At 39.5% G+C, this 15,441-nt stretch overlaps 1 protein-coding gene across 4 annotated transcripts; it reads right to left on the minus strand.

Annotated features, from left to right (window-relative positions):
* Window positions 1–819: 819 nt before the first annotated feature.
* LOC133743103 (putative disease resistance RPP13-like protein 1) lies at window positions 820–6,718 on the minus strand. Of its 4 annotated transcripts, none has more exons than XM_062170886.1 (6): window positions 6,443–6,718; window positions 6,196–6,334; window positions 5,916–6,012; window positions 5,674–5,822; window positions 1,183–5,520; window positions 820–959 (listed from the first exon to the last, which is right to left on the minus strand). In XM_062170886.1, the coding sequence occupies exons 5-6, from the start codon at window positions 5,469–5,471 to the stop codon at window positions 953–955; spliced, it is 4,296 nt and encodes a 1,431-aa protein (XP_062026870.1). In that variant the 5' UTR covers window positions 5,472–5,520; window positions 5,674–5,822; window positions 5,916–6,012; window positions 6,196–6,334; window positions 6,443–6,718; the 3' UTR covers window positions 820–952. The 4 variants fall into 4 exon arrangements, with proteins under 4 accessions (XP_062026870.1, XP_062026871.1, XP_062026872.1 ...); XM_062170887.1 differs by having other exon boundaries at window positions 1,183–5,549; XM_062170888.1 differs by lacking the exon at window positions 5,674–5,822.
* Window positions 6,719–15,441: the final 8,723 nt, after the last annotated feature.

Consider the following 15,441-nt stretch of genomic DNA (forward strand, 5'->3'; position numbering starts at 1 on the left):
TCAAATCAGGGGAAGAAGAAACCAGAAAAGAAGAAGAATAAAGAAGGAAAGAAAGAAAGAAAGAAAGAAAGAAGAATAAAGAAAAAAAGAAAGAAAGAATTTGAGGATAAATCGGTCCTTTTGTCTTCATTAAGTGACTCACGTGCATCGCACGTGCAAAATTGGGAAAAATTCACCAACGGTGTCTAGACACTTAGGGACTTTCAGAATGATACCTGAACTTACAAAGTTATCAATGTGATATCTGGACTCATGTTTTCGTATCAATGTGATACCTACGGCTAATTTCTGTCACGGAGCCGTTACGGAAATTGGTCATAGGTACGACGTTGATACGAAAAAATGAGTCCAGGTATCACATTGATAACTTTGTAAGTTCAGATATCATTCTGAAAGTCCCCTAAGTGTCCAGACACCGTTGGTGAATTTTTCCCAGATATGTTTTATAACTAGGCTTCTGGTTTTCTTCACAACAAATAGATAAAGCTGAAGCAGAAGAATTCAGTCTTTCAATCATAATGCCTAAAGCTACTCAAAAGTGCTGATTACAAGTGAGTTTGTTAGTTGGTTTCCAATTTTTGACCAGTTAGTGTGTCACTATCTGAGTCTGATGATTGTATCTCAAGTAATATTGTAGCCAAAAGTAAGTATCATTATTCCAGATATGAATGGGGAACCATAAAAAAATTCACCTCTAGAAGGTCCAATACAGGATTTTGATGACACTACTACATACATTTAAATGCACCAAATCTCCTCCAAAACATGCATGGTCAGAAGTTTTAGTATAAAGGACATAATTGATAAGAGTGCATGAAATAATGAAAAATACTGGGCTTCTTCGATGTATTTGAATTGCTCTGTCAACAAGTCTTACATTGAGGAAAGTAAGGAAACAAAGGATATCCGCAGAAGATGAAGAGCTTGGTCCCTTTTGGTCAGAAAGCATCCTTCAAGAACTGCAGATGGAACGAAATAAAATTAGAACCCTGAGGAAAATTTCCAAAAGCTAGAGCATATATATGTTCTCTTAATCGACATGGTGTCAAATGTTGCAGACTAGTAACTACATTATAAAGTTTGACCGAAACTAAGATTATGTCCAAAACCAGTTATATCCTTAAAAAGAGCAAATTCACACTAGAAGTTTTATATAAGTTTGCTCTCTGAAATAGGAACTACCTGAAGATGAATTCTCTCTTATATCCCAATGCCTCCTGCTCATGAACATCTATGCAAGGGATGTGGGATATTTTCGGGCAGTATTGTCCTTTACTGCCTGCTTTGCATTTCTCTTCAAGTAGAGGACTCCCAGCAATCTTAAGATGCGTAAGCGAAAGAGGCAGCCCCTCCTCTGGAATGGATGCTAGCTTTGGACATTCGATTATTGACAGAGATTTAAGAGAGGTGAGAAATTGAAAGCCTTTGCTCAATTTCTTGAGATTTGGGAAGCCTTGAATGAGGAGTTTAATGAGAGACTTAGGGAGCAGCATCTCATTCTCAGCATCTGGTGGAAAGAACAACAGATCAGGATCATTTTCACCCCTGATCCACAACTTCCTTAGAGATGTGAGTCTGTGCAACCCTTGAGATTCCAAGAGTGCCTTACAACTACGGACCTTCAAAATTGTTAGAGACGTTAGGTTGGGCGAAAAACCCTCTTTTTGTGCTTCTAGAAAGGAAGGCAAACCTTCACAGTAATCAATTGTCAAGTCCCAAAGAGAGTTGAGATTATTGTGCATCTCTCTAAGCATGGTTACCACCTCCACTTTGTGACAGTCAAGGATCAAGATGTTTCTCAGTTTGGAGGTGGCTCTTCTTGGCAATGACAAACTCCCACTCCCACTGACACTCACATTCAGTGGGAACGAAACAAGACTTTCACACCCCGCAATCATCAAAGACCGAAGGTTGGTGAGGTGAAACATGCCCTCAGGTAAGGATTTAAGATTTGGACACTCCCAGATGGCCATTTCTTCGAGTTGGCACGAGTTATCGAGGAACCTATCAGCTATTAACTCTAGCTGTCTACATTCCGATATCATAAGGCTTTTAAGCTCCATGGGCAATTGGCCTTTGCATAATAAGGACACCACAGATGGACATTGCCTTATTTCCAAAAACTCAAGACAATGAGAAGAAGAACCAACTACCAACTCCCCCTCGTTCTCTATAAATGATTTCAAATTCTCACAATCCCAAATCTCTATTCTTCTTAGACTTGAAGGAATCTGGTATCTTGCAAAATTCAACAGGGATTTGCAGCCATCAATCTTTATGACTTTGAGAGAAGGTGGCAAGCCGGTATCTGCAAAAGAAACTAGACTTGAACATCTATATATGTGAAGCTCTTGAAGATAGGTCAGGTGATGCAATCCTTCTGGTACCTTCAAAAGACTTCCACACTCCACTAACCGCAGATATTCGAGCTTGCAACCCATTATTTGCAATTGCATCAACTCCTCTGCTTCTTTTCCTACCTTCTCCACAAGGGTAGAGTTGTCTTCGATACGCAAATGGCCAAGAGAAATCAGGCTTTGCAATAATCTATTCTCGTTCCTAAAGGAAGATGTCAGCTTCTCACAGCTAGTAACCTTCAAATATTTAACCTTTTTCAAGCCTGTCACGAACTCCTTTGTTTGGACTCCCAACTCTGAAATATTTGAAAAACACAACCACTCTAGCAAGTCAAACTGAACCGGATTTGTATGCACCACCCTCTTGCAATTTTGGATGCTTGCTTCACGAAGTTGTTTGTAATTCCCCATTGAAACCACCAATTCTTCACAACCAGATATCTCAAGCGTTGCTAACGAATCAACATTCTCCGGTAAACTACCTGCCAATTTCGGGCATTTTCTGATGGAAAGCTGTCTCAGGCAAGAGAAAACACCAACTCCAAGATCTTGTTGGCAAGGAGACCATTTCTGCCAATTTTCCATACTCTCAAACGTAAGTGTCTCCATGGCTTGAAAAGGCAAGTTACCTTCTCCATAAAACTCAGGACCAACACTTTCCACTGCAGGCATTCTTTGTATATGAAGTTTTTTTAGACAAGGCAACTGTCCAAGTGGTGGCAAGAATTGACAATATTTACAACCTTGTAATCTAATCAACACCATGTTAGAGAATGAAGGATCTCCAATCCATGTTGAAAATTTTGATCCGGCATAGCCACTGATCCGGAGCTCTTTCAGCTTCCTGTGAGGTCGTAACATGTGAAGCACTATCGATGCAATTTCTCTGGACACATTTGAACAACACCATTCTAGTGAAAGGGATTCCAGCCTCTCCTTACTATTTAAATTGGCATTTCTAGCATCCTCAACACCAGTCACATTCTCCAATCTTGATAGGTGCAATGTTCCTCGCAGATGCAACAAGGATCCAACCTCTCTTACCCCTGACCCACTACCTTTGCCAACTGCAAAATTAGGCAACGTCTGCAGATTAGTCAATTGACCTAGCTGTGGAGGCATTTCTTCCGATAAATAAACACCTGAATTGTTGAGATGACGCAAATTAACTAGATTCCTCATGTTTGTAGGTAGTGCCTTCAACTTATAGCAACCTTCCAATATCAATGTTTGCAAGTTGTACAGCGTGCTTGTCGATTCTGGCAAACTCATTATTCTTGTGTGAGAAAGATCAAGATACCGCAGATACTTCAACTTCCCAATTGAATTTGGCAGCTCAGTTATTCGATAACCAGCCAAGGAGAGCACCCGTAAGCAGAGCAACTTTGGCAGCAAACAAAATGTAACCTTAGGGGCTAGATATGAATGAAGAGTGGTACTTGAAAGTGAAAGTGGTAGGAATGTCCTCAGATGTATAGCTTTTGGGTGAGAGTAGGCATCAAATATTCTAACACCATCATACATACCACGAGTGTAAGATGAATGGCGTACTTTTGGAGAACATTTAAATTGCATGTTTTCATCCGACTTTTCCTCCAATCTAAAGCAAATTTCTCCTGCTGCCCATCGTGCCAAATCAGTAACAAGATCATGCATTACGTACTTTGAATTGTTCTTGCTTGATTTTTGAAATAATGACCTAGACAATAGCTCTTGAAACCAATCACTGCCTATATCTTCCATTTCTTTATTGTCTTCCAGTTGTTTCTGAACCAAACCCTCTGCCATCCATAGAAGAACCAATTGCTTCTCACCAAATTCATAGTCACTAGGAAATATTGAACAATAGGCAAAACATCGCTTCAGGTTTGAAGGGATGTAATGATAGCTCAATTTTAATACTGGGAGAATGCCACTCTCATCTGATAGACTCCACATTTTGTTGCTCAAAATTTCTTCCCATTCATCTCGTTCTTTGGAACATAGAAGACCACCAAGAGTCCTTGCTGCCAAGGGCAATCCATTGCATTTTGCAACAATTTTCTTCTTGAGTGACTCAGAAACCACGGGCATGTCATTGTTAAGGTTCAAGGGTGCATGTTGCTCAAAGACTTTCCAACAATCGTCACTTGATATACCCTCCAAATTATGAATTCTAGTGGCTTTCATCATTTTTGCAACCTTTGAATCACGTGTTGTCACAATTATCTTACTTCCTCGTGCTCCAACATGAAAAGGGGACTGCAATTTTGTCCATAGATCATAGACACAGGTATTCCAAACATCATCTAGAACGATTAAGAACTTTTTACCTGCTAGTTTCATGCTCAGATTTTCTTGAACTCTGCTGAATTCTTTGAATTCCTTCACACGCTTATCTCTGACTGATTCAAGAATTGCCTTTGTCACTCTTACAAGGTCGAAGTCATCGGACACAGATACCCATACTTTTAGGTCAAACTTTTCCTCTGCAACCTCTTTGAATACATGTCCTGCAAGTGTTGTCTTCCCAACTCCTGGCATACCAACAATGGCAACTACATGAAAATTCATGGTAGTGCAAGGCTCTTCTTTATACAGAAATTCAAAAATCTTCATCTTGTCCTTCTCTCTTCCAATCACAGGTCCATCTGGCTGACACGAACTGGGTGGCATTTTCCACTCCTTGGCATATGATGTCCCTGTCTTATTTAAACCAAATTGGTCTTTCCGTTGAGATATCTCTTGCAATCGATCATTTATCTCCTGGATTTCCAAGTTCATGTTGAAGTTGAACTTAGCTTCAGAAAATGGCCTCCATAACTTACTTGTGGTAGCCCCTTGTTGCTGCTTGACGTAGCGTTGTAGCAGCTCGGTAGAAAATTTGTCCAATACATCTTCCAAATCATAAGCCAAGTCCCTGAGATCATTTAGCCACATTTTCACTCCCGGCTTCATTAGTTGCTTTTGTTCCGCATCATTCAGCACCTCTTCAATTTCAGTCAATTTGGTAGTCCATTTCTCCTGCTTCCTTTGGTTTACACCCTTTAAACGTCCAAAGTAGCTTAGGACTTCACCATGTGCCAACTTTTCTAGCAGCACCCCAAGGAATGCCCCAAGAACTGCCTCTCCCATAGTTTCTCTTTAGGAGTGTAATGAAGAGAAGCAAGCGATCCAAGAAGCACTGTATATCAATTATCAAGAGACTCAGAACTTCAGAAAGTGAGATTAGCAATTAGTTGACTGGGGCATAGCATCCATGTGAACGTCTCATTGATTTATGCACATATTAGTTTAAATGAAATGACATGGATTTCCTCTTGAAGGAAGCACTTACATGGAAGTTCAGATGGCCAGACCTGTTTTGATCCAATTTTGTTACCAACAAACCAATATTGAAGGGATTAACAGATAACAATTTCTGTATAAGGTGCCGGTGGATACATGTTGGTTTAGTCCTTTTCTTCCAAGCCTAGATATATAGGTCTTTTTGGTCATGGGGAAAAGACCCTGTTAGTGTTTTGAAGTTGAAAAATACAAAAATAATAAGCATTTCTCTTCCATAATATTATATAGTACCTTTTCATGGAAGCATAATCCTCTGCTCTTCTTTTTCTTTTTCTTTTTTATTTTCTTAGGCGATATTAAGAGACCTGGAGACTTGATTTGCCTGCATCTGCACGATATGTCACAAACTTACATCAAAACTTCAATTTTTGAAGCAAGCAATCAAGGAGTATGTAATTTGTGAAAATCTCAGCATAAATTAAGTGAATCTAGTTTAGATCACTATTATTTACCGGATGGTCTGATTGAAAATGCTTATTCCCCTTAATTTACAAAGTCAGAAAGCACTTACATGAAACTTCAGATGATGGACTTGGTTCCTTCCTGACCGGATTCCACTTAAATTAGCAACAAATCCAAACTAAATTAGCAACAAATCCAAACTGAAGCAAACAACTGGAACTAGTTTGGCACCTGTGAAACACTAGTCACTGCAGAAAATAGTGCTACAGTTTAGTCAATGATCAGATAGAAGTCTTATTGATGAATTCATATCCACTAAAACCAAATGAATCATTATCAATTCAGGAAGCACTTACATGGAAGTAAATTCAATGACAGAATCATTCAGGATCATCTGAATCCAGATTCAAGAAGCAATTACAGTAGAGGAATGCAAACATCTAAGTACATCAAGAATAGCACAGCACTTGTGCTTTTTCTAAACAGTCACTGAAACAGAGGGTGAGCCAACCACCCAACAAAAAGGACAAGAAAAAGAAATAATAATTAAAGGCCAAGGTTGCACCGACACCCACTTGCATGTTTTTTTTTTCTTTTTATGATAAAAAACAATTACATGTTTAGCTACTTGAGTAAACTTCGTGACATCCTCTAATTGAATTTGGTTCTTTCTTAGAAAGTTATGAATTTGATTATCTCAAATTTGACATTGAATGCAAGTATATGTAGGTACTAGATCTCTCTTCAATTATTTGGGTAGAGCTATTCCAACTGAACCAGCAGCTGGTTTGTCCTTTCCTATCTATCCCACTTTCAAAGCTTAAATATTGTTAGCTACAGATTCTGTTGACCAGAAGAACTATTTGTTTGATATCCTCAATTTCTTTTGTGGAAACATAGCGAGCAAACCACGTGATGCTTGAGGATTGATACACATGCATTCACGTTTACTCAAGCCAACCAGTATGCCATTGATTACTCAGCAGAACAAGTTCCAACTGTGCTTCCATATATAAGAAGCGACTTCATAAAAATGCAGACACAGAAAGATATTTATCAGTAGGGTATCGTTTTCCCAGTTGTAACAGAAAATAAATTCCTTGAATTCAAGGAGCAGGAGAAGGGAATTGTTGTACCCTAGCTTTTTCTTCAATTCTATGTAAATGATATTGCTCTTAGAACTTGCAACTCAAAGCTTAAATGGTATATCGCATTAGAATTTCCTCGAGTTCGTTTTCTAAACTTGCAAAATAAGTCCACAAACAGCTAACCATAATGGAATGGTATATTAAAATTCACATGCTTCTGTCACTCAAGGTATTAGAAACAACTTGGTATCTAATACTCTGATGCAACTAGCTCCACACCACAAGAAGCTGAACTAAACAAAGGTGTACTGCTTTAGAATATGGTTAGTGCTTTATCTGAATCAGAAAAAAAGGCAGAAAACCTAGCTTGAAGTTATCTATTTCCCTAAGTTCTTGTCTCTTTCTTTAATTGCATAAAGTACTGTTCTATCTAAATTATATGAAGTATTACCGTTTACAGATTAACTGCGATGTTGCCATTTAAATTTTGACAGACATCACTTGTCAAAGTGAGGATGAAATGATCATCTCAAAAACATCATATTGCACTACCATGGTACTATATGGTTTCAAGACATAAAAATTAAACACACTCATGAAATGTAAATTGACCAATATTTTGAACTACAAGTAAAAAGAGGAAAGAGTCTGACCTGACAAAGCTGATTGTGTTAAGAAATGACTGAATGATGGTTTGATTCATTGATTCAACAATAATCTATACAACATATATACAAGTGGAGCACATGCTCATACAATAAAGCCGTGAAACATTCCTCAAAAACAGGTTTCCATGTTTAGTGGGATTCCATGTTTAGTGGGATTATAATATAATTCTCAATACTCCCCCTCAAGTTGGAGAGTGTAGATCGTGAACTCCCAACTTGTCTCGTAGTGTCAGAAATTGATCTTTCCCCAAAGCTTTTGTGAATATATCTGCTAGTTGGAAGCGTGTAGGTACATATGAGGGACGAACCATTCCAGCTTGCAGTTTTTCTCTGACTATGTGGCAATCAATGTCAATGTGCTTTGTACGTTCATGGAAAACAGGATTTTCCGCTATATGCAAAGCTGCCTGATTATCACAAAACAATGTTGTAGGATACACTTGTGAAACTTTTAGATCATGCAGTATATAACGCAGCCATGTCAATTCTAAGCATGTATTAGCCATTGCCCTATATTCGGCTTCTGCTGATGATCTAGAGACATTTGTTTGTTTCTTAGATTTCCATGAGATGAGAGAATTTCCAAGGAAGACGCAATAACCTGTAACTGATCTCCTTGTCTCACGGCATCTTCCCCAATCAGAATCACAAAAGGCTTTTAGGTTAAGGTTGTTGTTGACAGAAAATAACAATCCTTGACCAGAAGTACCTTTAATGTATCTGAGGACTCGTATGGCAGCATCCCAATGAGGTTGTCGAGGCTGATGCATGAATTGACTCAATGTTCGAACAGGGTAAACTATATCCGGCCTTGTGACAGTAAGATAAATTAGTTTGCCGACCAGCCTTCTATATCTAGTTGGGTCTTTCAACAATGCTCCATCTGTAAGAGTGAGAGTTAAATTTTGTTCCATGGGAAAAGCATGCGGGCGAGCACCCAGAAGCCCTGAATCTTGCAAGATGTCAAGTGCGTATTTTCTTTGAGACATAAAAATGCCTTTCTTGGAACGTGAGAATTCAATGCCCAAGAAGTACTTTAAATCTCCAAGGTCTTTCATGTGGAAGCGTTTAAGAAGAAATGCCTTGAGTCGCTCCATTTCTTGAAGATCATTTCCTGAGAGGAGTATGTCATCAACATAGATAAGAACTGCAGTAAATGAGGTACCTTGTGCCTTTGTGAAAAGAGAATAATCTGCCTTTGATTGATGATAGCCAGCTTTCTGGATGGTATTTGAAAAGGTGGAAAACCAGTTTCGGGATGCTTGTTTGAGTCCATAAAGAGATTTGTTGAGCCGACATACAAGATTCTCCCCCTGTCGGCGAAGTCCAGGAGGAGGCTGCATGTATACTTCTTCATGTAATTCGCCATGGAGGAAAGCATTCTGAACATCCAATTGATGGATAAACCAATGACGGGAAGCAGCAACAGTAAGGAGGCATCTCAGAGTAGTGAGCTTGGCTGTTGGGGAGAATGTCTCTTGATAATCCACACCCTCAACTTGAGTGTAGCCTTTTGCAACAAGACGAGCCTTGTACCGCTCAATAGTGCCATCAGACTTGTACTTTATTTTGTAGACCCATTTGCAGCCTATCGGTTTATGACCATCAGGGAGAGGAACCATACGCCATGTATGGTTGTGTTGGAGTGCTTCCAACTCTGCATTCATTGCTTGTTGCCAATGTGGATCAAGGATAGCTTGAGCATAAGAGGTGGGCTCGGTGTGACCTGTAATGGTAGCGAGAAAGGAGCAATGTGCAGAAGAAAACCGAGAATAGGAAAGAAAATGAGACAGAGGATATTTGGTACCTGGTGTAGGACGAGGCCCTGAGGTAGAGCGAGTGACTTGGTTGGACATGTGGTAGTCTTTATGCCATGCTGGTGGTTTCGTAGAACGGGTGGAGCGACGAGGGGAGGGTATGAGTTGTGTAAGATCATCAAGTATGATGTCTTGGTCAGTTGGAGAAGGCTCAGTGGGTGTGGTCGTGGTGGTGCTAAGATCTGGAGCAGGTGAAGTGGCATGGTCTGATGGGTGTGAGCTGGTAGGTGAGATGTTAGTATCTGGAATGGTGGGCTGGACTGATGATGCAGGAGTAGTGTTTGGTGTGTGATAGTCTGGGTCAAGCATGGGAATCGAGTGTGGTGAATGTGAGATGTGTGGAAGAGAGAAAGGAAAGATGGTTTCAGAAAATTTGACATCACGGCTGACAAAGAATTTTTTGGTCTCCAAATTATAAAGTTTATAGCCTTTTTGACCAGTGGGGTAGCCAATAAAGACACAACGGTGAGCTCTGGAATCAAATTTTTGAGTAGGATGAACAACAGTTGCATATGCAAGACAACCAAAAACTTTTAAATGATCAAGGCAGGGGGGACGATTGTATAATATTTCAAAAGGTGTTTTGTTGGACAGCAATGGAGATGGAAGGCGGTTAATTAGGTAGACTGCTGTCAAAACACACTCCCCCCAAAAGGAAAGGGTTAGGTTGGATTGGAAAAGTAAAGCACGTGCTACAGTGATAATATGTCGATGTTTGCGTTCAACAACTCCATTCTGTTGTGGAGTGTAAACGCAAGTATGTTGATACTCAATGCCATTTGTGTGAAAAAAATCTCTCATGGATAGAAATTCAGACCCATTATCGACCCTAATAGTTTTAATGTGTGCATGAAATTGAGTACGAACAAAAGCAACAAATGACTTTAAAAGAGATTGAGTGTTATGCTTATGGTGCATCAAAAAAACCCATGTGCATCTAGTAAAATCGTCCACAATGGTAAGGAAAAAACGTGCTCCGGAATGTGTGGGAACTTTGTGAGGACCCCATATATCACAATGTAATAAATCAAAAGGAGCATGAGTTGATATTGAACTTAAAGGAAATGGAAGTCTTGTTTGTTTGGCCATGGGACAAACACTACAATTATTATCAAAAGACACATTACTGGGGGATAGCAAGGGAGAAACTAATTTAAGACGAGAAGGAGATGGATGCCCAAGTCGCATATGCCACAAGGTGGAGGGATGTGAGACTTGATGTGTGGTAGGTCCTTTCAGCAACGGAGTCATGTAATAAAGACCACCACGTTGTTCACCCGAGCCAATCATCTTCCCCGTAGCCAAGTCCTGTAAGACACAGAAGGTGGGAAACAAAATAGCACAACAATTTAGAGCACTAGTGACTTTGCTGACAGACATGAGATTTAAACGAAAGGATGGTACACATAGGACCTTTTTTAAGGTGATATCAGAATTAAATGGGATGGTGCCAGTGTAAGTGATAGGAACCGCAGATCCATTGGGTAAATTAACAATGGGTAGTGATGTGAGATTTGCTTTAGTGAAAAGAGTGGGATCAGATGTGATGTGGTCTGTAGCTCCGCTATCCAAAATCCAAGGTTGAGTAAATGCAGAATTAATTGAAACATTATAAGAAGGAGATAGACCTGCAGCATTTGCAAAAGCGTCGTTACCAGAAGCATTTTGTGTGGTCATCATAGAAATGGTCTGAGCCAATTGCTGAAGTTGCTCTGGTGAAAGCCTATGCAAAGGATTTGGTAAAGTTGCTGAAGTTGATGCCTGAGATTCTTGTGGAGGAAGGATAAGGCTTGTATCTGTTGCATTGGCGGCATGGAAGGAACCACTTGGGTTGCCTCCACGTTGCTGTTGTGATCTATTGTTTTGTCTGCTGCCTTGATTTCCACCATTTCTTTTATTTCTGCATCTATCATCGGTATGACCTCTCTTGTCACAAAATGTGCAATAGTATTTCAGAATTCGACATGTTTCAATGGTATGGCCATCTTTGTCGCAATGACTACAATGCTTGTTTGTGAAATTATTCAGGAAATTTGGTGAAAAATTACTTGCCCGATTCTGAACTGCAGCAGCTATAGAGAAGTTCTCAGTTGATCTTGATGTCACCTGTCGTTGTTTCTCATCTTGACTAACGATTGAGTAAGCTTGACGAACATTAGGCAATGGTGTCATCATGAGGATGTTGCTGCGAACACCATTATAGGTGTCATTAAGCCCCATAAGAAATTGCATCAGCCTATCTTCTTCTCTTTGTTTATTATGTGCTTCCATCTGACTGCAAGCTGGAAGATCTCGATATGTCTCTAATTCATCCCAGAGACCTTTGAGTTGTGTATAATAAGTCTGGACTGTCATGGTGTCTTGTGAGTGGGAGCCAATTGCTTTTTGAATTTGATAGACTGTTGGTGCATTATGTTGTGAAAATTGATGTTTGAAGTCATCCCATACCTGATGTGCGGTTTTTGCATGAATAACGCCTTTGGCAAGATCTGGTTCCACTGAGTTAGCAAGCCATGATAAAATCATACTATTGCATTGATTCCAGAGAGCGTATTCAGTTGGTTGTTCTGTTTGTGAAGGAGGCTTAACAGAACCGTTGATGAAGCCAACTTTATTCTTTGCTGTGAGGGCATGAAGTATAGATTTACTCCAGTCTGAATAATTGGCCCCGTTCAATTTTGATGAAACAAGTACGTGGCCGGGGTGATCTGATGGATGAATGTAATATGGATTTGATGCATCCATGATACTGCTGCCTGAAGGTTTCTCTTTTTCTGGTACGTTTGTATTTGTCATAATGGTTGTGTTGAGGGCTTGCTGGGATTTGAAAAATAGGAATCATGCACCAGGATGATGCTCTGATACCATGTTAAGAAATGACTGAATGATGGTTTGATTCATTGATTCAACAATAATCTATACAACATATATACAAGTGGAGCACATGCTCATACAATAAAGCCGTGAAACATTCCTCAAAAACAGGTTTCCATGTTTAGTGGGATTCCATGTTTAGTGGGATTATAATATAATTCTCAATAGATTGTTACTCACTTACTCTCATGAGAAAGGAGCAACAGGATTACAACAGCATTATAACTCCTGAATAGGGGTTACTGTTTTATTGAAGAGATCTAAGTACTAAATACTTCTTACTTCTGTTGTCAACATTTGTCTTAATCTCCAAATTCCAAAAGGTCACGCCTGATGGCCAAACCCCTACTCTATCATCCCTACCAGTAAGACACAACCCATTTATAGGGACTGGAAATGTGTGCATGCTAGGGGAAATAACTAACATGTACTTCCACACTTTAAAGGCGTCTTCAGTTCATCTTTCTCTCTCAAAACATACTTGTGATATACTTGGATGCAAATACATATACAATGATCATCTTACGGAAGACACCAAATGGCTCATCAGTTCCTCCACAGTCAATCAAGCTATTTAAGATCCTGCACTCGCTCTTGAACTTGTTAACTACAAAAAAAAAAAAAAAAAAAGAGCCATTATCAATCAAGGCATTTTAGAAGACGACGTCAGACTTGACGCCATTCCTTTCCATGTCCATGAATGCATCAATAGCATATTCTCAAATTGAGTACATGAAATTCTCAAATTGAGTACATGGAATTCGGCATCTAGCCATTTGAATTGTTTATTTTAGATTACTCTGCCAAAAAAGCATGTTTGATGATTATCGTCTTGATTAAATTTTAGTGTGAGAATGTATGCGTTTTTACCATCTTTTGGGTTTTGAAAATTCTCAGCTTGTGGATAACTTTGAAGAGAGTAAGAAGAAAACAAACAAATCAAAGTAGCTCTGTGTGTGTGCGCGCGCGCGCATGTTTCCTTTCAGTATATGGATTGTCTTAATTTTATCTAGTTTTCATTAGGATTTAACTTTTCTTTAGATTAAAGGTTCCTTGTCTTATACGGAATATATTCCTAGTTCTATTCTTAATAGGATTTTCATGTTCAGGGGTTAATGCCTATATAAGGCACCCCAATACAGAATACCTAATTCAACAAAGAAAAAGTAAGAACTAGAGAGCAGAGACTTCTTTTTTTTATTCTACTGCATAGCCTCTGCTTAGCTTGTGCTGCATTCTAGCTTTTTGTGTCATCTGCATCAAGCTCTTGCATCTGTAGGTGTTATTTAAGATTTAGTTTTGCTCTTACTTCTTATGGTCTAAGCTCTTCCATTTGCATAGTCAGAATACTGATTTTGGTTTTTCTTATCATCATTGCATTGTATTCAGCAATGGATCGAGTACCCGGAGGATATCTTGGTAGAGTGTCTTGATCCTGAGGATGACAAACTGCCAGAAAAGCCAGAAGACTACTATGAAATCATCAATGAGGAAGCACAGCCTGAAATCATCAAAGAGGAACCGCACCCTGCTGCACACTCTTTGATTCATATTGCTGACAAAAATTCACAGGTTGCTGGAGACCATTCGACTCAAATCATCCAAGAAAAACCACAGGTTGTTGGAAACTTTTCGACTGAAAATGCCAAAAAGATGCTTTCTTATTGCATGGTATGCGGTAAGAATACTGATCATGACACTTTCAATTGCCCCAACGAAGAAACGGGATTTGTGTGGTACAAAGGAGTTTATATGCCCAACTTTTGTGATCTTTGTAATAAGATAGGTCACGTGGGTCAATTATGCCCTGTTGACACTGACTCTGATCTTGATTATGATCCTCCGGGACTGGAGATGTGGTAATATGGGTCGCCCATCAGAGGATTCTCAAAGCTGTTATGGAGCCAGCACCCATGGACTGTTTCTGGTTTTATATGTTGTATTAGACTTTGCCAGTTTGATTATGCATGGTTTCCTTTTATTGTAATTAAAATTGTGTTTTGTGTTCACCCTGAACTCTGATCTATCTATTTTACTTATTCTTAGCTAGCTAGGGCTTCGCAATCTCAAACCTGACCCTGCAACTTACATAAGTTGAAAAGATGAAGAATAGTGAGAATGGAATGAGATAATTTCATTGATAGTGAGAACAAGTATTTGTACAGAGAGACTCTTACAAGTATGGAAATAGCTGAATCTAGGATAACTAGCTACAAGTCAGCAATTACATATAAGAAGGCTAATGTTAAGCTAATGTACAGCTATATGCAGATCTTCATGTCTCAGTAAGGAATATATGGAGGATTGATTTCCTAACACTCCCCCTCAAGTTGGAGAGTGGATATCCTGCACTCCCAACTTGCGAATCATAGGAACAAAGATTTCCTTCCCCAAGGGCTTGGTTAATACGTCAGCTAGCTGATGTGCAGAACTAACGAATTTGGTAGAAACAGATCCATCTTGAACCTTGTCTCTAATATAATGACAATCCATCTCGATGTGCCTAGTTCTCTCATGAAAAACTGGGTTGGCTACAATGTGTAAAGCGGCCTTGTTGTCACAATATAGCAAAGCAGATTCATGATGTGTAAGCCCCAAGTCCTCTAATAAATAACGAAGCCATGTTAATTCACAGCAAGCCCCTGTCATTGCACGGTATTCGGCCTCAGCAGATGAAAGTGAAACCGTTTTCTGTCTCTTTGATCTCCAAGATATCAATGAAGGTCCAAGAAAGATACAATAACCCGTAGTTGACCTCCTAGTGAGTGGGCAACCTGCCCAATCCGAATCACAATAAGCTCTCAACCTAAAGTCACTGTTTGATGAGAAGAAGAGACCTTGTCCAGGTGCACCCTTCAAATAACGAACGACCCGAAGGGCTGCTTCCATATGAAGTTTTCGGGGTTGG

The sequence above is a fragment of the Rosa rugosa genome, chromosome 4 (genome assembly GCF_958449725.1).
Source record: "Rosa rugosa chromosome 4, drRosRugo1.1, whole genome shotgun sequence".
Taxonomy (NCBI): domain Eukaryota; kingdom Viridiplantae; phylum Streptophyta; class Magnoliopsida; order Rosales; family Rosaceae; genus Rosa; species Rosa rugosa.